The following is a 19,917-nucleotide window of genomic DNA, read 5'->3' on the forward strand; positions in this document are numbered from 1 at the left end:
GGCCTTGTGTACCAAGTTTGGGCTAGTTTGCCCGTGTATCTGTACCATAGTAGGATGCGTGTCGGTTAGGAGTTAGAGTTTTACCCGTGCACGGTTAGGTGCACGCTTGAATTAGAAAGTCCCCTGGACTATAAATATGTATCTAGGGTTTATGGAATAAAAAACAACCAACGTTCAACACAAATCAATCTCGACCGCATCGCCAACTCCTTCGTTTCGAGGGTTTCTCCTGGTAAGCACCATGCTGCCTAGATAGCATCTTGCGATCTATGCAGCATAAGCTTATTTACGTTGTTCATGCGTTGCTCGTGCTGAAGCCTTTTTGATGGCGAGCAACGTAGTTATCTTAGATGTGTTAGGGTTAGCATTGTTCTTCGTATCATATGCTCGTCGTAGTGCAACCCTTATACATCTAGCCGCCCTTACACCTATCTTAGGTGTAGGGGCGGCACCCCGCTTGATCATTGTTTAGTAGATCCGATCCGTTACGGTTGCTCCTTGTTCTTCAAGGATTAGTTTAACATCCGCAATAGTTAGGCCTTACAAAGGGTTGGAGGATCCAGCGGCGTGTAGGGTGTAGTTTGCTAGCCCTAGACAGGATGTTCCGGGATCAACCTCGTGTTGGTTTTTAGGCCCTGTCTAGGATCGGCTTACGATCACCGTACGCGAGCGCGAGGCCCAATCGTGAGTAGGATGATCCGATTATGCGGTGAAAACCCTAAATCGTCGAGATCGCTTTAGCTTTATCTTGATCAAGCAGGACCACCATATATTCGTACACCTCGTACGAATCATGGGTGGATCGGCTCTTTGAGCCGATTCACGGGACAACCCGAGAGCCGATCGAGGCTCGTATTTAACGTTTACGTGTATGCCATGCAGAAACTAAGCGAGGCATCATCCAACACCTTCCCCGACCTGTATAGGTCAGGTGGCACGCCCTTGCGACAGCATCGGACGTGTGACCAGAAGGCTTTGCGGGCCGTCGCTCTGAGGGACTGGGGCCAGCCGCAGCCCTGAGTTGTTCCCGGCTCTACGGTGTTGCCAGTCGCTGCCCGCCGGTGGGTTTCTGACCGCAACACCTAGAAAGATACAATCCACTGTCTTTGGTCAAAGTTTGCGCTTCTTAGTAATTGGAATATTGACTTTCGCCAAACATCCCCATGTGCGCAAATACGAAAGTGATGGTTTTCTCCCAGCCCACTCCTCGTAAGGGGTTTTATCTTTATTCTTGTTAGGAACTCTATTCAGGACATGACATGAAGTCAATAAAGCCTCCCCCACCATGCCTTAGATAAACCAGCAGTGGCTAACATGGAATTCACCAAGTCGAGCCGACGTGCGGTTTTTCCTCTCGGCAACCCCGTTTGATTGGGGTGAATAGGGAGGCTTCCTCTCATGAATAATGACATGTTCCTCACAGAATTCATCAAAGATTTTAGGAAAATATTCGCCACCACGATCCGACCTAAGACGCTTGATCTTTATCTCTAGTTGATTTTCAACTTCGGCCTTATAAATTTTAAAGTAGTCTAAAGCTTCATCTTTAGTTCGCAACAAATAAACATAGCAAAATCTAGTCGCATCATCAATCAATGTCATGAAATATCTCTTTCCACCTTTTGTCAACACACCATTCATCTCGCATAGATCAGAATGTATGAGTTCTAGAGGTGTGTGAGGCTTCCGAGGTTGCTTTGATTGCACACAACTATGGCACTTAGAACCTTTGGCAATGGTGAAATTCGGAATTAAACTTAAACTAGATAGCCGAGACATTAAACCAAAATTAATGTGACATAAACGAGAATGCCAAACACTGGTATCATCACTAACATTGCCACAAATATGGTTCACGTACTTATTACTGAAATCGTAAAGCAAAAGCGGAACAAGCCTCCGCACTCATAGCCTTTACCAATAAATTGTCCAAACTTGGAAACAACTACTTTATTCGACTCTAAAACAACCTTAAACCCATCTCTCGCATAGAAGGGAGCCGCTAACGAGATTCTTGTTCATAGTAGGGACATGCCGCACGTTCTCGACCGCACGATCTTCCCCGAAGTGAACTTCGGATCTACCGTGCCAACACCACGAACGTAAGCATGTGACCCATTCCCCATCAAGACGGAAGAATCCCGAGCGACCCGGTAAGAAATGAACATGGATATGTCAGCACACACATGAACATTAGCACCTGTATCAATCCACCAACATGGAGATTGAAATACCGAAAGAACAAGAAAGAGATTACCGTACCCATCAAGCATTGCTAGCGGTCACCGTGTTGACTTGCCTCGCCTTTTTCTTGCGGTCTGCCCTCTCCGGACAGTCCTTAGAAAAGTGGCCAGCCTCTCCACACGTAAAGCAGCTCAGATCTCGCTTTGTTTATCATCTTCTTCTTCTTGAAGGTTGTAGTTTTCATAGGCTTATTGAAGGAGGACTTGTTATTCCCTTTGTTCTTGTCTGTAGGGTTTCTTCGCACCATGTTGGCGCTAGACTCGACCCTCTCCTTTCTCGCATTATCCTTAGCCCGAGCTTTCTCCTCAACATCAAGAGATGCTATCGATTTTCAACCGATATCTCCTGTCTCTTGTGTTTGAGAGTTGTGGCAAAGTTCCTCCATGAAGGGGGCAACTTAGCGATGATGCATCCAGCCACAAACTTGTCGTGTAAGGCACACTTAAGGAGTTCAAGCTCTTTCGCAATGCACCGTATCTCATGAGCTTGTTCGACTACGTAACGGTTGTTAACCATCCCGATGTCATGGAAGCTCTCCATGATGTACAGTTCATCGCTCGCATCGGTTGCACCGAACTTAGCATTCAAGTGCATCCCGTAGCTCTTTACCATCCGTTAAGTGCATATACACATCACACGTACGATCGCAAGAATACTTAGAACGCATCCGACGAAGAGAGTATTGTTTTCCTTGAACTTGTTCTGATCTTGGTCAGATATAATTCCTTCAGTAAACCATCGCTAACTTCGAACACTTTCGTATGAGTAAGCCGTAGCATGGCCTTATACTGCCACCTCTTAAAGTGCACACCGGTAAACTTATCCGGCCTCAGTGCATCGGAAAAACCAGCCATTTTTAACTCAGGAAATTGCCTACAATTAGGTTTTTGGATTGTTGGATAATTAGGCACAATTTCCATGATTAATTCCAGAATATAAAACATGATGACAAGAACTACTAACATGTGAAACTCGAACATACTAGATGCATTAATCAACATGAGTAGCAGCATCACAAACAGTAAAGCATCCATCGCTAAACAGACCGAGATATGTCGCACGTACCGATCTGGTGGTGGTGGCGGTGTAGCAGATGATGTCGCAGCAGTAACGTTGTTGATGACAACGTTGTTGACAACGGGGACGACGGGTCGAAGTAGACGGCGTTGAAGACGACGGTAGGCAGCACCGCCCGACTTGGACGGAAGGCGACCCGTGATCAACAACTGGAGCAGTCGCGCAGAGCGCTTCCCAAAAACCTAATTCGCCCTCTCCCGTACAGGATCGCAAGGACGAGTGGTTCCGGAGACCTCCTCTCCCGTTCGCCGATGCACGTCGGCGCGCGGGATGGAGTAGGGTACGATGGCGGCGCAAGCAAAGAGAGGTGGAAACCCTAACTCGTGTATTCAGTATGTTTCTGCGGTAGCCGGGCAAGAGATTATATAGGCTCGGGAACCCTAGGCAACGTGGGCCACGCCCACGTCGCACGTTTCGAGTCGGTTACGTATAGCCCACGATCCGGGAGCGACCCGAACCGACTAACCGCGACGCGTCCGTCTAGGACTCTGTTCATTTTCCTGAGCTGCAAAAAGTAAGGAAAGTCTCGGCTCGAGGCTCAATCCACTCACCACGAGCGCGGCGCGCGCGTCGTGACGTGACGTGACGTGACGTGACGTGTCGAGTCGAGTCGAGCGAGCGAGGAGGAGGAGGAGGAGCGCGCGCGTGTAGCACTCCTATTCTCACTCACTTACTAGTGGTGGAACAACCCACCTTATAAGGTGGTCTAACTTCCTCCCAACTTTCCATGTGGGACTAAACTTCCCACCTCTTGCCACTCCCTAGTGAGCTGCCACCAACTTGGGCTCAAACTCACAAGGCTGCCACTAAGTGGGCTTTGAGATTTATAGGGAAAATCTGAAATCTAGTATGGGCCACCAAATGTGGGCCCAATATTTCAACAAATAGCGTAGCGTCGGCTCTTCAGATATGCTATAGCGTGCTATTACCGTTAAAATAGCGCGCTATTTTTTTCCATGACATAAATGCCCTCGCCTTCCGTGAGCAACAGCCCTGCCTCGCTCCGTGAATGTGTCGCGAAGATGCTCGTTTCTGGAGAGCTCTCCTTCCTGGCGACCAGAACCACGGGAGAGTTGAGTTTGTGAGCGATGGCAGTTGTACCGACATGAGTTGAGGAAGGAGAGGACGATGCGGCATGAGACAGGAGAGTCCGACCGGGTCATGTTGCTCATTCCACCGCCGGAAGAGAGCATCTGCAGCGAAGACGGTACAAGTGCAGGTAGTGGAGCAGAGAAGTTAGACGGAGACGAGGACGATGAGGTGGAGGAAAGCAAGGGGTGTACCGAACAGTTTTTTCCAGGGCTCTCGGGCGAGACGCGATCGAAAAGCGATCTAGTTACCCTCAGTCGCCGGTGTCGCCGCTGCTGGTTCCCCTTGCCCTCCGCTAGCCGCTGTGGCGGCTGGAGGGTGGGGGAACCTTGGATCGGATGATCGGTTCCCGTAGGGTGTTCGAGTTCTTCGTCTTTGATGTAGGGGCATCTATGGCGACGAGAATAAAGGTCCTTCAACCTGCCCCATCGAGGTTCTTTCATGGAGGAGCATCGACGGGTTGAAGTTTGGAGTCGATCATCGGGCATTAGGTATGACGTGTTAAATTTTTATCTACGGCGAATACGTTTACTGGAGAGGATGATATCGCAGTGTATTGGTGTCCTCAAGTTCTGCGTCCACCTAATGAAGCTCAGCCCAGGTACGACTTTGTTAGGGAACTTGCGAGTTTGGTGTCCCTGGCCGGAGCTAGGATTATCTCCCGGCCCTTCTCGGTACTAGCTTCTCCGGGATAGCGATCTCTCGAGACCGTGGTCACCGGCACCTTCTGACTTCCCGACTGCTGCTTCCACAAGTGCCTGGGTTTTTTCTAGATTTCTCCAACACGAGTTTTGCTACGCTGGAGTCCCAGAGGCAGCATCGAGCTTTGCTCCATGGCCTGAGCTAGGATTATCTCCCGGCCCTTCTCGGTACTAGCTTCTCCGGGATGGCGATCTCTTGAGACCGTGGTCGCCGACACCTTCTGACTTCCCGACTCCTGCTTCTACAAGTGCCTGGATTTTTTCTAGATTTCTCCAACACGAGCTTTGCTACGCTGGAGTCCGAGAGGCAGCATCGAGCTTTGCTCACGGCACGCCATCAAGGGATGCAGGAGGAAGATGGTGCTGAACTTTTCAAGAACCTGTGTTTTATTTCTTTTCATAAGGATGTTAGTGTAAGGGCTGGTTTTAGATAATATATGGCTTTATCCCTTTTTCGCAAAAAAAAAAAGAGGAGGAGGAGGAGGAGGAGGAGGAGACGTGAAAGCAATAAACTATATATGAGCAAAATAAAAAGCCGTGCTCTGCAGTTGAGAGATTGGAATTGGCCTGTTGGGTTCGAGAGTTGCCGTGTCAACAAAATCTGGTCATGCAAACTGAGGCGACAGGAAGATGGAACTCTGACTTGGAACTCCAAGGTTGCTTCTCCCTCGAAATTCGAAACAACTCCTAGGCGGCAAAACAGGGGCCGAGCACCAAGTGAAGAAGGCTTTCACTGTTGAAAGCAACAACTAGAAAATAGCAAAAGAGCAATTAAACAGTCATACTAATTGGTCGACAAGTACCGAGTGGAGTATCCGAAACCCAAAGCCTCACAACAGAGGAAACAGAGCCAGAACTTTCAATATGTTAAGGCGGAGATTCACAACGTCGAAAGGATGAAAAAGAACACGGGGACAGCAGAAAGTTTCAGCTCAGGTCTTGTAGCCAAGGGTAACAAAAGAATGCTGAGCATCCAAAACCAAAAAGAAAAAGAAACAGGGCAAGAATTTTCAGCATGTTATGACGGAAAATATAACAATGCCGAAATGATGAAAACAAACATGGCGCCAGCAGAGAACTTTACCTGTATTTCCAGTTACTTTCTGAACTGGAGTGCTGGACAGTATAAATTTGAATACTGAACTACTACTACAAGGTAATAGAATGTCTGAAACTTATCATTCACTGGTTCCATTAGTTTTCTAGCAGCTGACTGCAAGTAGAAGACTAATCCATTCATTAGGACATCACAGAACAAGTTTATTCGTCATTAGCATATACAGTATACATCACTTTGACACGTTCATTAGCCTATATATAAAGAACATCAGCAGTTAAACACTAACTAGTCAGCCCACGTAATTTGCAGCTGGGATCTTCTTCCCTGTAACAACAGTGTTGCAGGCTTTCAAGGATGCGCTGTTCACCCCAGCTCTGTACAGCTGCATGGACGCATGGCCAGAAGCAGAGAGCTTAACCTCAGTATTCGCAGGGACGAAGAAAACATCACCTTCCTTTGCATTCTCACCGTCCAAAATGGAGTCTACCTGAATCTCACCCTCCCCGGTCATGACAAGGAAGATAGATGGACTCAGTGCGGGGGGCATGACCACCACTTCACCTGGAGGTAGCAAGCAGCGGTCAACCTCAAACTCATCGGTCGGAGGGGTGTAGCGTCGCACATATGGTTCCATGGCCGGCACGTGTACCCCTCGCAGTATCTCAGGGAAAACCTGCATACACAAGACTCAGATGATCACGGCACTGACAGACTTGTGAAGTGAAGGAGCATAACAGAAACCAAGAGCACTTGGCAGAAAATGTAGTTGTTTTAACATCAAGGGGAACACTAACCAAGCTCATCTAAGCTATAAGGATTACAGTCAACAGTCGCCACAATTTTAAACCAAAAATAAAGCGAAGAGATCATAACTGGCTGCATGGTAAAGATGAAATATATAAGTCAGGCTCCAGTAGAAATGCAACTCACCTGTTTGTATGTCAGCATATCGCGAAGAGTCTTCACATCTCTGTATTTAGGTGTCAAACCAGCACGAACAACATTGTCTGACGTGGCCATACACTCGATGCATTCCCCAGACAGGTATGCATGTGGTTCATTGGCACCAATATAAATTGCTTCACCAGGACTGAGCTTGACATAGTTGAAGAGAAGTGCCGCTAGAACACCAACGTCTTCTGGATACTGTCTTTCCAGAGATAATATAACTTCTTCTTTCTCCGTCAAGGTCCGAATCTGATCATCATCAGCATTAACAACAAAATCTCAGGGTTCTCAAATGCAAAAAGGAGTTGACATGATTTTTAAATATACAAAAACTACATTGGTGATGGTGATATACCATATTCTCAGTGAGAATAAAAGAGTTTGGGTAGCTGAGCACTTGTCAAGGATCGTTACACATAATGAGGACAATAAAACAGAAAAGACTCTAAAAATCTAAACACTAACAAAAATATGGTCTAAGTACAATGATCTTCTAACAGATATACTTTCTCTAGTTGCTTCATATCATTCTAACAAATAGTTCTTGGCAATTTATTCTCCTCCACGGATTTAAACTAAAGCCACGACACTTATTATGGATCGGAGGGAGCAGTAATCTATCAACTCAGTCACCTACTCTACTCTTTTTTCTAGAAGCTATCATCTAATCTACTCTTTTTAATAAGGGAAACTGGACCCAAAGACCACACAGGCACGGTTAATTAAGGAAACCAGCGAAGACCGCACACCACACTCCCGTATGCGAATCAAGGCACGCATAGAATATCATGTTCTGTAGCTGTTGCCTCTTCTTATCGTATTACAACATGCACAGTTTCCAATGGTTTCTAGTCCAAAATACATTATATGAGTGCTTTCAGGCTTTGGAAGCAACAAGCCAACAATGTTGATTTATCAACTATGATCACCATGTGAAAACTACTTCATGTTAACATCATTCATGTAACATATACCATCTTAAGTGCAGACTAGACAACATAGTTTTTACCATTGCTGAAACAAAATGTTTTTTTTTTACTTTTGCTTTGGAGGCAACGATACCACATAGTAGGATTTTACTTGACTGTGTGTCATCATGCACAAAATCACTGAGATTTACAAAGCATTGGAGCAAAAAAAAAATTCAGGCCATCCACTAAATAATGTGTTCTTTGTCAACTGTTTACATAACTGAGGGTTCTAGCGTCAAAAGGGACCACCCTTACTGCTTTCAAGTTAAACCACAACTGGAGGTGACTACTCCTAGACAAATTTTACCACCATTTGGAAAGATAATAAAAACGTATTCATGGCGCTTACCAAATCCCTTTCCATGAGTACAAAATAAGACAAAAGTAAATGAACAATAAGGCATGCAACAAACAAGAGGGGAAGTTAGTATACCCATATGAAGTTATACACACAAAATACAGGGATAAATAGTTGTTAGAATAAAATGTAGATGAACACATACTTTCTGGATTAAGGAAGTTTTTACCTTGCTCTCATCATTAAGGCGATCCTTCAATTTATTGACAGCTTCAGAAACTGTTTCTTTAGTGGCCATCATTAGCTTAGCAAACGCTGATTGAAGAACGGATTTCGCATCATTACCACCATGATTCTCTTTTACCGTGATAAGCTTGCCAGCATCTTCGTGTCCAATCAGCCCTCCAACTTCAGGTACAGTCCTTATAACGTCCTTGAGCTCCTTCACCATTGAATAAACAGCATGTTGTGTTACAGGTAAATGGAGTAAAAGGATATCCAAACAAAATATTGCTAACGAAAATCCTCGTTCTTGAAATAAATTATTGCTTGTATAAATCTTCATAGGCAATTATGCTGCGCATAGTGTGATTTTCTCCTGATCCCACCAAACATATATATGGAGCTAAATGGAAAGACAACAACAAAATTAAACAATGTTAAGGAAAATGTAAAGTAAAAGACTTATTTCAAGCAAAAGGAAAGTTTAAATTTGTTCCTGTTTAGGCAGGTGAAACAAATGTACTACTTGTGTGCCAATATATTTGTAGTGTCTATGAATGCGAAAAACCAGATCTGAACCCCAGCTCATATGCTCCTGATTGAATAAAAAAATTAAAAAAATAGCAAAAAAAAATCAAAAAAATCTGTAACTTTTGTACAATGAACAAGAACAAGTGTTCTAACTGCACGCCAAAATCTCCGAGAAAATACATGCGTAGTGGTCTGTGCAAAAAAGACAAAATGCGGTGTTGTTTCGAACATCTAGATTTGTTGCTGACAGCACTCCGATTTGTCTTTTTTGCACAGACCACTACGTATATCTTTTCACAGAGATTTTTGATGTGCTGTTAGAACATTTGTTCATGTTCGTTGTGCAAAAAATTCAGATTTTTTTGAATTTGTTTTCTATTTTTTTTATTTTTTTTACTCAATCAGGAGCATATGAGCTCGGGTTCAGAAACACCTCTCCCGAATGAATGCAGTAGCTTAAATGGAACTGCAATTATAATGCAGCTACAGAAGAAATCAAGGAGAAGCTACTGGAATTGACAATTCCAGGTACAGTTGCCAGAAGTGACATCTGCCTAGCCTCTCCTAAAGAAGAATTATTGCTGGACCAAAAAACTTTATGTTGCCTGAACCAGATGTTGTTTGGGATGAGTGTATGTGTGTTTTTGTGAGCGTCTGTATTGTGTTTTGCAACAAAAAAAAGATGTTGTTTGTGGGGCAGTGAGCAATGGGCAACGGGGCAAGTAAAAGATACCATATAGGTCAACCAAATTATATATGGTTTTCAGTTGCTCATTTTGTCCAGTCCCATTTCTCCATGGTTTTCGCTTTACTTCAGGAAACATGGGGCAAGTAAAAGATACCTTCTAGGTCAACCAAATTGATCATTTTTATGGTTAATCGAGCTGACCTTACACGATCTAGGATGGCTGATAGTAACAGTAATATTCACATTTTGTCTTCTTGCGCACTCTATTTTTCGAGTACCCCGATCTATTAAGTACTCCCTCCGCTCAATATTAGTTGTCGCTGATTTAATGGAGGGAGTATATGTCAATGTGTATGTTGGTGACAGTAGTGCATTACAGGTTTGAACTTCTGCGTTCCTATATTGTGGACATCAGATGTGCTTAATGTACTCGATAGGTCAAATCTTGCATGACCTGATGAACTTGGTGTCAGGTACATAATTCAAGTTAAAAAAATTATTGCTATAATCAATCAGATGTCTAGACATTTATTAATGATATTTGAACTGTCATGCTTAAGTCAAAGAAACAGAAATCCACGGAAGTAACACTTAGCTGTCATGATCTACAGTTGTATTTCTGCTCTAGATTCCATTTTAGAGTCAAAAGTTCTGAGACTGCCCTTTACTTCGTATTACACATGCTCTCTGACATCCCTAATGATTTTCACTTCTCTTGGTCATCTCTGCAGACATCTATTCTGATTTGGATTCGGATTGTGAAGGATAGTTCTCTGGCTTGTAAAGCCCTCAAGATGCAAGGCTCATCAACATCCCAAAACAAGCATATAATTTCTCCCTTGTTATTTTCAAAAATACCCCAGGACATATATCGTGTGTAAACGTATATGGGTTATCCCATACACTTGCTGAATGCTCTGCTAATGGTCTCTCAAACTATTGATTCTATCCGACTTCATGTACAACTTTTAAGGATCTGGCTTCTATGCAGGAGTAGCGGTACAATCAACAGGTTAGCAGCACAAACAATTTGGCATGGGCTTTTTGCCGTGCAGAAAACTCGGTTTTTGCCCCATACCTGGAATGTAGAATCATGTTATCAGGGTAGTATCTACAAAGACAGCCGAGGAGTGCATCGGAAAATAGGTCCGAAATCATTTTCTTTCACTGTACTCTCCATAGGTGCAGAAACAGGGATACAAAACCAATATCTGCATTACACTAATTTAGTAGCAGAACTAGGTAACCATTTATATTTCAAATAGTATAATATCAACAAAAAATGTAAAATCATCGATTTTGAAATTAAGATGGTTGGATGAAACCAAGATGGAAAGAGAAAGAAAATCAATAGCTGCATTCAACGGCACAGTTGGGTAAACCGTCTCTTTTCTAATAATAGTATAAAATAAAAAAAAATGCTAAAATCGTCGCTTTAAAAAATGAAGCAAAGATGGTGCCTGGGCAGTTACGCTCTACTCGTCGTATTAGCATTGAGACAGACAGGAATTCAAACGTGGATCTAATGTTGAGTTCAAATTTTCCCACTGTTAAAGTGTTAACGTCACATTATTAAATACAACCTTGACCATCCCATCTGATAACTAATTTTTTTCATAACTTTTTACGTTAGGACTTGCATCATATTACTACGTCTTAAAACCGGCTGCCCAAGTTGGGTAGAAGGAAAGAATCCTGCTTATTCCAACTAGCATAAAAAAAGTAGGACACACATTCTGAGCATAAGACTAGTATTATTCGAGAAGATGTCAACGTGTCCTTCCCACTAGGATTGAGGTCCACGTGTATCCTCTTAGTCGGCGGATGAAGCAAGCGCACGGGTTGGGCTGACCATGACAAAAATAAATATGCAGACGTAAACACGGGGAAATTAAAGACTCTGCGCGCGATACCAGGGGAGGGGACAAGACGAGACGACGGGCGCATTGGGGGTTTGGGCGCGCGCGCGCGTACCTCGATGCCGACGAATCCGAAGAGCGCGCGGAAGTGGGTGATGGCGATGGCCATCTCCGGCTTGTGGTTGGCGTCCCTGTACGCGTCCGGGCGCAGCGCGTGCAGCGCCTCCGCCAGCGCCTTGTCCGGGTGCGCCTGGATCGACAGCGGCTTGGCGACCGACAGCACCTGCAGCAGACGCGCGCGCGGCGGCGAGACGAGCAAGCATCGGGGATCAGCGGCACGAGAAGGCATCGTTTCGATCGCAGTAACCGAGCAGGGACGCGGGAGGAGTACCTTGAAGAGGAAGGGCAGGTCGCCGCCCCAGCGCTCGTTGACGGGGGAGCCGAGGGCGTCCCTGTTCCGCGCGAGCCAGCCGCGGAGGTGCTCGCCGGACGGGAGGACGACGGAGGGCGCGGCGGGGTGGGTGCCCATCCAGAGCTCGGCGTAGGGGAGGGCCGGGTCGATCTGGAAGGCGGGGTCGCTGGCGGCGGCGAGGCGCGCGACGAGGGAGGTGGCCCCGTGGCGGCCCCACTCGTAGTGCTGCACGGCGCAGCGCAGGCGCAGGAGCGTTGGGGGCGGGGAGGCGTCGTGGGGTGGCGGCGGAGAGACGATGGAGAGCGGCGGCGGCGGGGCCGGGGAGGGGGAGGAGGGCGCGCCCATGTTGCGTCGATCGTGGGTGGGGGGAGGTTGCGATACGGAGGAGCGGTAGGGGGAGTGTTCGTTTGGTTTTGGGTTTGGGATTTAAAGGGGATGGAAGGAGAGGGAAATTTTGGGAGGTGGTGATGGTCGTGATCGTGGGGGAGAAGGAAAGGAAATGAAGACGATCGCGGGCGGAGTCGGCGTGACACAGAAACTGACCGCGTGAGCGAGCGTGGCACGCTGGTTACGAACGGCGGTTGTTCCGCCGCCTGGTACGCAGATGAGATCGCCACGTAGTGGTAGGGCGTCCGCGGTAGCGGTGACGATCAGCTCGCGCGCGGCGTAGCAGACAAGAAAGAAAGGAAAAAGCGACGCGCGCTCCGGCGGTCAGCTCGCGGCCGGCGTACCAGACAAGAAAGGAAAAGCGGCGAGGCCCGTCGCTGCATGAGGACGCCTCTACGTGGCTGCGACCGACCGATCGATCGATCATCCGCCAATCTATTATTCTTCTTTATCTGTCAGCATCGCACCCATGGATACAACAGGTCGCGCGCGTACCCAACGATCGATGATGGGCTGGTCGAACTCAGCGCTGTGGGATCTGTAACGTCCTCTTTCGTGCTGTGAAATGACAATTACGACATCCTAGAAAGGAGGGTAATTGAGCATTGATTTCTCAACCGAAACTCGTTACAATGGCTGGAGTACGGGGTCGCCGGGAAAAACTCGGCATGACTCGGTAAACTTGGTGCGGGCCTCATACCGTTACAAGCCTGAGGTGGCGTGGAGCGTACATGCAGAGACGACAACGAGCCACGACGGCCGCATCCCGACGAGAACCCCACCTCTAATTGTGGCCCTCCTCAACGACCAAGCTAGACTTGCCCATCGCCCGGATGTCGGTGGTCTAGCGAGCAAGGTGGACTTGAATTAGGTTTTGAGGTTCTGGCAGGTACAACTGCTTGCAATTAAAAAGGATGGGAAGGCGGGCGCCTTCAATGCCGTTGTAGGAGTTCAAGTGGTCGTGGGATAGATGTCGGCACACAAGTCCAAGCAGCTAGCATTGAAGGCGGCATAGGAGTCCAAGCAGCCGATATTGATGTCGAGACGGGCATTCAACATGTCAGTAATGGCGCACGGAACGTGAGCGGACGGTTGATTGCTGCCAGGCGGGGAAGGGAGAACGTGGGAGGACACACGTGCGGTTCATGGCGCGCTGCGCAACATCTTTGCTTCTAGCGCATTGTTTTGGCGCGCGGAAAGCACATGAGTTAAGGTTGTGTTTGAAGCAAAATAATTTTGAAATATTCCAACAAAACCATAGTTTCTCAGAATACCATAATTTCAAATACTTTGATATGGGGCTTGACTGTGACTAAAAGCTCTCATGTTAAATGCTAGTTTTGAAGTACTGAAAAAACAACACTAAACCTCTTTTTCAAATTAAAATATTGCTAGCCCAGCAAGTTAAATATTATGGTTTTATAATACTTCAGATTTAGAAAAAGGTCAAACTAGGCCCAAGTCTTCGGAGCTGGCTGGCTGGATACGTAGCTTTGTCGGTAGAGTAATCTGCTTGTTTCGGGTGCACTTCTTCAGCAATCAAAAAGTAGCAAAGTTACCATATGAACTGAACTTTATTTATTTTGGGAACAAAGAGACATCTCTACGCCATATCAAAAACCAAAAGCAATCCCTACGCGACGTTATACACGACGATCGATCGACCTCGCTCCGTGGCTGCACGCATATGCATATATGGTAGCCAAAACCGTATTATACTGGCATATCCGCCTACCTCACCGCCCGAGCTGTTGTAACTCTCCCTTTCGTGGCTAATCCCAGTTTTTAATATAAGCACATACTTGCGTTGTAAAGGAAGGAAAAGAAAAAAAAAAAACAGCATGCTTATCTAATCTTTGTTGCGTTTTTCGTTTTCCTGAAGATATGCACGCCGCACGCGCAGTTGCATGAGATTTTGAGTGACCTTTTAGGATCGTGTTCGTTTATGTATGTAAGTTACCTCTCCTTTTTTCTCTGAAGCGTAAATTTCAGTGGAGTCCTGGAAGCTGCTTATCTGACAGAAACTTCAGAAGATGTATGTAATACATTACAAAGATCCTACGACTGACGACGAACGACGGGCAATTCTTTCTTCAGAATCAGACCATCCCCAGAATTCCTGCGTAATGACAGGCCAGAGAATGAAGCTTCAGTTATGTAACAAGCTTTGGATGCAGCATGCGTGACCACTTGCAGCATTCATGCCTGCAGTTGCCAAAACGGAATGGGCACACATAGCATAGCACAAATGCATCGAATCTACACACTAGATAGCTAGCTAGCTGCAAATAATTCAGTTGGAGCATGAGAATACAGCATATATACGCCGAATGCATGTGTATGCACTATGCAGATAAACGCTAGGATATCTCTAGCGTTAGTTAGGGTGATGAAATATTCGCACGCAAAGGTGCAGTGATGATCTGCCTAGTTGTTGACCCAAGGCCAGTTAAATAAACACAACTCTTGCTTAATTTAGTTGTTGGCGTCAACCAATATGGCACTTTTGATACTACTAGGAAACGATTGGTTTTCATGGTTTCCAATTTTTTCACTTTTCAAGGAACTTCTTAGAAAGGAAAAAACATCAAAATGGGGTGTTTTTATTTATAAATGAAATACCATCGTTTTTTTTAACTTTTTTATGGCATACCATGTACAAAATGACCAAAGGTTTCACTTGGAGGGCTTCCACTCCAAACAAATGTTTCAGTTCCACTACAGGAATGGGCCGAGGTGCCGACGGCCTGGTCCTACGCGCCGAGGGCCAAAAGTCGGAGCCGTCGGTGTATGGGCCTCCAGGCCAGCCCGCCAAAAGGGTCGTCGGCATAGCGATTCCCTCGGCGTAGGAAACGGTACGCCGACGGCTGCACTTGGCACATCGCACACCGTCGGCGTAGGCATGTGCATGTGGCCCACCAAAATTAGGCCGTGACGGCGCTGTCACGGCGTCAAGGCTATGCTGACGGCTGCCCTCGGCATAGTGGTTGAATTTTTTTCCCTCCACCCCCATGGATCGCCTTTTTGACTTTGAATTGAATGACAGAAAATGATAAAAAAAATTTAAAAATAAATTCCTTCGAGATGTCCATGTGTTATGTCATCTAGCTGCAAGAGAATTTAACAAAAACAAATTTCAATATTTTTTGCAAAATTGCGTCATGTATCGATAAAACGGCTTTTCTGATTGCATACGAAGTCGGAAAAAAATGTATAATACATCAAAATGATCGTGGGAAAAAGTTACGACCCCATTGTCCATATAAACTTCTTATCATAAGGACTTTCTAAATAATATATCAATGATCCTCTATTTATTATTACTATATGCACTTTTTAATCACTGAAGACCACCTTATGATACTATGATTACTGCTTGTACACCATAACATTGTTTCTGGAAACAGAATATCTCTATAGAAAAAGTAAACATGGTGCCCACACAGAGTCATTGTTGACCTCTGGAAATTATTTGATAAGTAACATAGAGAATGCCTTAAGTCAGATACACTCGTGAACATGATTTTACTAAATACCTCCATATTTAACTTGAGCAAGTGTCTAGATAATAGTAAATATTTGAGTTACTTGATAAAACTTATGCGTATATGCTAATCCCATAACATTTAATGGTCTCTGGTTAGAGATGTGAAAATAAGCATGTTGTATAGGTATGTACTTTTATTTTTTTAACCGACTTACATTAAAAAAATAGTTTTATAGATCTTAATGAGAAAACTGTATGTGTTAATGGGCCGCACCAAGTGCAGCCATGTAGAAACCATCACACAACACCTGAGGTTGGGTGGTTAGGAGGATGGTTGTATCCCCAGCCCACCAGAGTTTAATCCTCAGGTTTGACATCTGTGTGTCTCATAAAGGCGGAATATTCTTTCAGTGGGAGGCGACGTTCCCGTCGACAGCGAGGCGCCTGTGGTGACTTCGTCAATTTCAAGATCTAATCCGCCGGCTCAGTCTTCCGGAGGTGCTCATAGGGGTAGGGTGTGCGTGTGTGCGTTCATAGGGTTGAGTGTATACGCGTGTATGTCAGCGTCTGCGTTTGTACTATATTTCTCAAAAAAAAAAGAGTGGGCTTCCTAAGTTTGCTTTAATGTTTCTTTGACCCTTATTATATTTCCTTGACTTTTTGCTGTATAGATGTCTTTTGTTTCTATATTTCCCCTTCTTATTTTCATTACTTTTTTATTCAAAAATGAATGTTCACTTATTTAACAATAAATAGTCATGTCTAAAAGAATGTACATAGCTCTCTAAAATTGTGCCGACTGTGTAAAATCGATTATTACCAGCGTTCTATGAGAACATCCACAAATCCTTAACATTTTCACGTATATGTCTTCCAGAAAATATAGAAATAGAGCAAAAGCAGAAAAATCATCTTTATCAAATGTAATGTTGACTTATTTTTAATGTAAAACTATTTATATTAGATCAAAAAGTAATCCTGTATTTTTTTTTAAAATGTTCGTATGTATATACAAGTAATGTTCATGTATTTTAAAAGAAATTTTAAAATTTTGTTAGAATTTTGTTTCGGTGTCTTCCACAATAATAATGTACAAAGAGAAGTTAAAATAAAGAAACATAAATGATTTATCTGTACACCAGACTAACTACACGTCTACACTCAACCTATGTGTCTCTTTTTGCACGGTCATCGCATTTGATGATTCCTTGTCTTATTTTCACCGGCCTTCCGTCGTGAATGATACCGAAATGGAGTTCCTGGAGTGGTCCTCGGCAATATTTTCCAACTCCAACGTCGAGGCCTTGGTGGTGTCGGTAGCGAACGTGGTGTTGGTGTTGGTGTCGGAGCCAGAGACGGATGCGGACGCCGCCGCCGATGCCATGGTGCTCATCCAGCGGCCGACCCGGCCGTGGATGGCCGGCTTCCCGGGCTTAGGCAGCGTGAAGGAGTCGCTGGACAGCATGAGGTGCACGCTATACATGTCTGGTCTGTCCGACACGAGGGCCTGGCAGCACAGCAGGCCGAGCTGCACGCACAGCGCCGCCTCGTCGGCGTCCCAGGCGCCGGAGAGGTCAGGGTCCATGATCTCCACTGACCGGCCCTCCTGGAAGAGCTTCCATGTCTGAGAGTTTCAAAAGATTCAGGACATCACAATGTAATAAGTACTAATTCAGGGTCCGCTTTGTCGAAAAAGAACAACTAAATGCAGGCTCCTGTAAAAATGCAATAGATGCAGGTTATGCAGATGCTTACACATGATTATTTTGGAAAAAAGAAATGCTCACATAATTCAATAGGTCGACTTTTTCAGCATCAAGATGCCGGTCGATGTTCTTCCTCCCGCTGACTATCTCCAGCACAAGCATCCCGAAACTGAAAACGTCTGTCTTCGTCGACAGGTACCCGTTCATCGCGTACTCTGGAGCCATGTAACCGCTGCAATTGCATCACTTACAGAATTTACACAACCATTACATTTGAATTTTCAAATGGAGTATGTTTGGCGCTCACTATGTGCCAGATATCCTGAAGGTGTTCACGTGCGTGGCGTCTTCCAGGAAGAGCCTCGCCATGCCGAAGTCTGAGATCTTCGGGTTCAGCTTGTCATCGAGGAGCACGTTGCTGGCCTTGATGTCCCTGTGGATGATCTTCACTGGGGATTCTTCATGGAGGTAGAGGAGGCCCTTTGCTAGCCCGAGGATTATCTGGTACCGTTTTGGCCAATCTAGCTGCACCCTCTTCTCCCTGTCTGAAAATATTTTATTCTGTTTTTTAGAAGATGCAGAACATTTCCTCTATGTTCTATATACTGATAACTTTGCAGGAATTGATTGTTATGCAGCTTCTTATCTATCTACAAATTCAGAGTAATTATGTTAAAGCTTATGTTACTTAACACATGCTGCCAAATGTTTTAAAAAATTCGACAGTGTAGACTCAGATAGCACATTATTTTTGATCATTTCTTATAGAAGACAGTACAAACAGATAAGTGTATATTTTTTCTGCTATGCTTTTTTGCATAATCGCGTTATGGATTGTTTTACCTCTGTAAACTCAGATATAGCTTAGTGATTTTCTGTAATTAAATTGCACCAAAACTTTGGGGCAATTTCAGTTGATGTTTTGCTAGTCTTCTGTTTGTGCAAAACTGCATCTGCTTGCTGAAAAGAAGAAATCCCAAGCAAGAAATGGTCTGGTCTGAATGTCTGATACCATTTGTTTTTTGACAGCAGTCTGATGTGGTACCTTGCGGTTAAGAAACCATGAGATTGATTTTGATACAGTCAAGGTCAATAATAAGTCCTTTTATTATTTTCTCGAACGAACACGCAATTGACTGTATGTCATTTTCTGATAGAAGGAAAAGGTCAAAAAATAATGCTTGGAGACAGCTGTCATGTAGTACTAGTATTGGTGTCAAAGAAGTTCTATGTTCTGACCAAACTGCTACGCATGCAAGACTGATCAGAAGGATATTCTGTTCTCCTGTTTCATCAGGAGCCTAGCTCCGCGTTCAGTATAAGTTAAAAGCTTTCTATCTGCACCATGTATCGCCCTCAGCTCCTTTGCTGAAACATATATCTTCGGCGAAGTATGTCACTCAGAGTGATTCAGATTTCCAGAATTCACTGAATTGAAACAGCTATTTGGTAATTTCGGTTTTCAGCCAAGTTGTGGGGCCACCTGTACTGTATTATCAATCAGACTCGGTTCGAATCTGGATTGAGTTTCAGTTGTCACCGAATATTGTGCAGTGAGCAACGTATACTAGACATATTGATACTAGATGGTGGCAGGAATGAGAAGAAGGGACAATTAAAAAAAAAAAAGCAATGGCAAGAAAGGAGTGACACACCGAATAGGAAGTGGTCGAGGCTGCCGTTGGGGAAGTATGGGTAGACGAGCATCTTGTGTCCGGCCCCGGCGGCGGAGGAGGAGGCGCAGCAGCCGAGGAGGGAGACGAGGTTGCGGTGCTGCACCTTGAGCAGCAGCCGCACCTCGTTAAGGAACTCCCGCGCCCCCTGCCGCGACTCCAGAGACAGCTTCTTCACCGCGATCTCCTGCCCGCTCTCCAACACGCCCTGCACGACCAGAGATCATCCAGGTGAAGGGAGCTGGGAGGAAGGGTCAAGATTCATGCATGACGTGGGGAAGACGAGGAGCTTGCCTTGTAGACGGGGCCGAAGCCGCCGCGGCCGAGCAGGTTGCGGTCGGAGAAGCCGGCGGTGGCGGCCTCCAGGACGGGCAGGTCGATGAAGAGGCTCCACTGGCCACCCGGCCCCGACGCGCCGGCGCCGTCGTCGGCGTCCCCAGCGCCTTCACTCTTCCTCCTCCTCCTCCGGCCGCCGCACCACATGCACACTCGCGACCACGGCGACGCAGCCGCCCGCGTCATCTAATCTAGCTAGCTAGCAAGCTAGTTACACCAGGCAGGCAC

The 19,917-nt window shown here is 45.5% G+C and overlaps 2 protein-coding genes across 4 annotated transcripts; both read right to left on the reverse strand.

Annotated features, from left to right (window-relative positions):
- Window positions 1–6,305: 6,305 nt before the first annotated feature.
- LOC124661023 (mannose-6-phosphate isomerase 1-like) lies at window positions 6,306–12,445 on the reverse strand. The gene is made up of 5 exons (XM_047198886.1): window positions 12,080–12,445; window positions 11,804–11,971; window positions 8,618–8,830; window positions 7,102–7,368; window positions 6,306–6,844 (listed from the first exon to the last, which is right to left on the reverse strand). Exons 1-5 carry the CDS (start codon window positions 12,443–12,445, stop codon window positions 6,461–6,463), a joined length of 1,398 nt encoding a protein of 465 aa, XP_047054842.1. The 3' UTR covers window positions 6,306–6,460.
- A 4,638-nt stretch (window positions 12,446–17,083) lies between these two features.
- LOC124665116 (cysteine-rich receptor-like protein kinase 43) lies at window positions 17,084–19,649 on the reverse strand. Of its 3 annotated transcripts, none has more exons than XM_047202517.1 (4): window positions 19,336–19,649; window positions 17,988–18,225; window positions 17,762–17,912; window positions 17,084–17,580 (listed from the first exon to the last, which is right to left on the reverse strand). In XM_047202517.1, exons 1-4 carry the CDS (start codon window positions 19,385–19,387, stop codon window positions 17,194–17,196), a joined length of 828 nt encoding a protein of 275 aa, XP_047058473.1. In that variant the 5' UTR covers window positions 19,388–19,649; the 3' UTR covers window positions 17,084–17,193. The 3 variants fall into 3 exon arrangements, with proteins under 3 accessions (XP_047058473.1, XP_047058472.1, XP_047058474.1); XM_047202516.1 differs by having other exon boundaries at window positions 17,084–17,598; window positions 19,336–19,647; XM_047202518.1 differs by having other exon boundaries at window positions 17,084–17,598; window positions 17,988–18,221; window positions 19,336–19,481.
- Between the last annotated feature and the right edge of the window lie 268 nt (window positions 19,650–19,917).

The sequence above is a fragment of the Lolium rigidum genome, chromosome 6, assembly GCF_022539505.1.
Source record: "Lolium rigidum isolate FL_2022 chromosome 6, APGP_CSIRO_Lrig_0.1, whole genome shotgun sequence".
NCBI lineage: Eukaryota > Viridiplantae > Streptophyta > Magnoliopsida > Poales > Poaceae > Lolium > Lolium rigidum.

Coding starts and splice junctions, on each gene's coding strand:
- LOC124661023 (XM_047198886.1), bottom strand. CDS start 12,445: ATGGGCGCGCCCTCCTCCCCCTCCCCGGCCCCGCCGCCGCCGCTCTCC. Junction 7,369..8,617: donor GCCTTAATGATGAGAGCAAG/GTAAAAACTTCC, acceptor GATGATGATCAG/ATTCGGACCTTGACGGAGAA. Junction 6,845..7,101: donor ATATGCTGACATACAAACAG/GTGAGTTGCATT, acceptor TTGTGTATGCAG/GTTTTCCCTGAGATACTGCG.
- LOC124665116 (XM_047202516.1), bottom strand. CDS start 19,387: ATGCTCGTCTACCCATACTTCCCCAACGGCAGCCTCGACCACTTCCTA. Junction 18,226..19,335: donor CCTCGACCACTTCCTATTCG/GTGTGTCACTCC, acceptor AAATATTTTCAG/ACAGGGAGAAGAGGGTGCAG. Junction 17,599..17,761: donor AAGTCGACCTATTGAATTAT/GTGAGCATTTCT, acceptor TGAAACTCTCAG/ACATGGAAGCTCTTCCAGGA.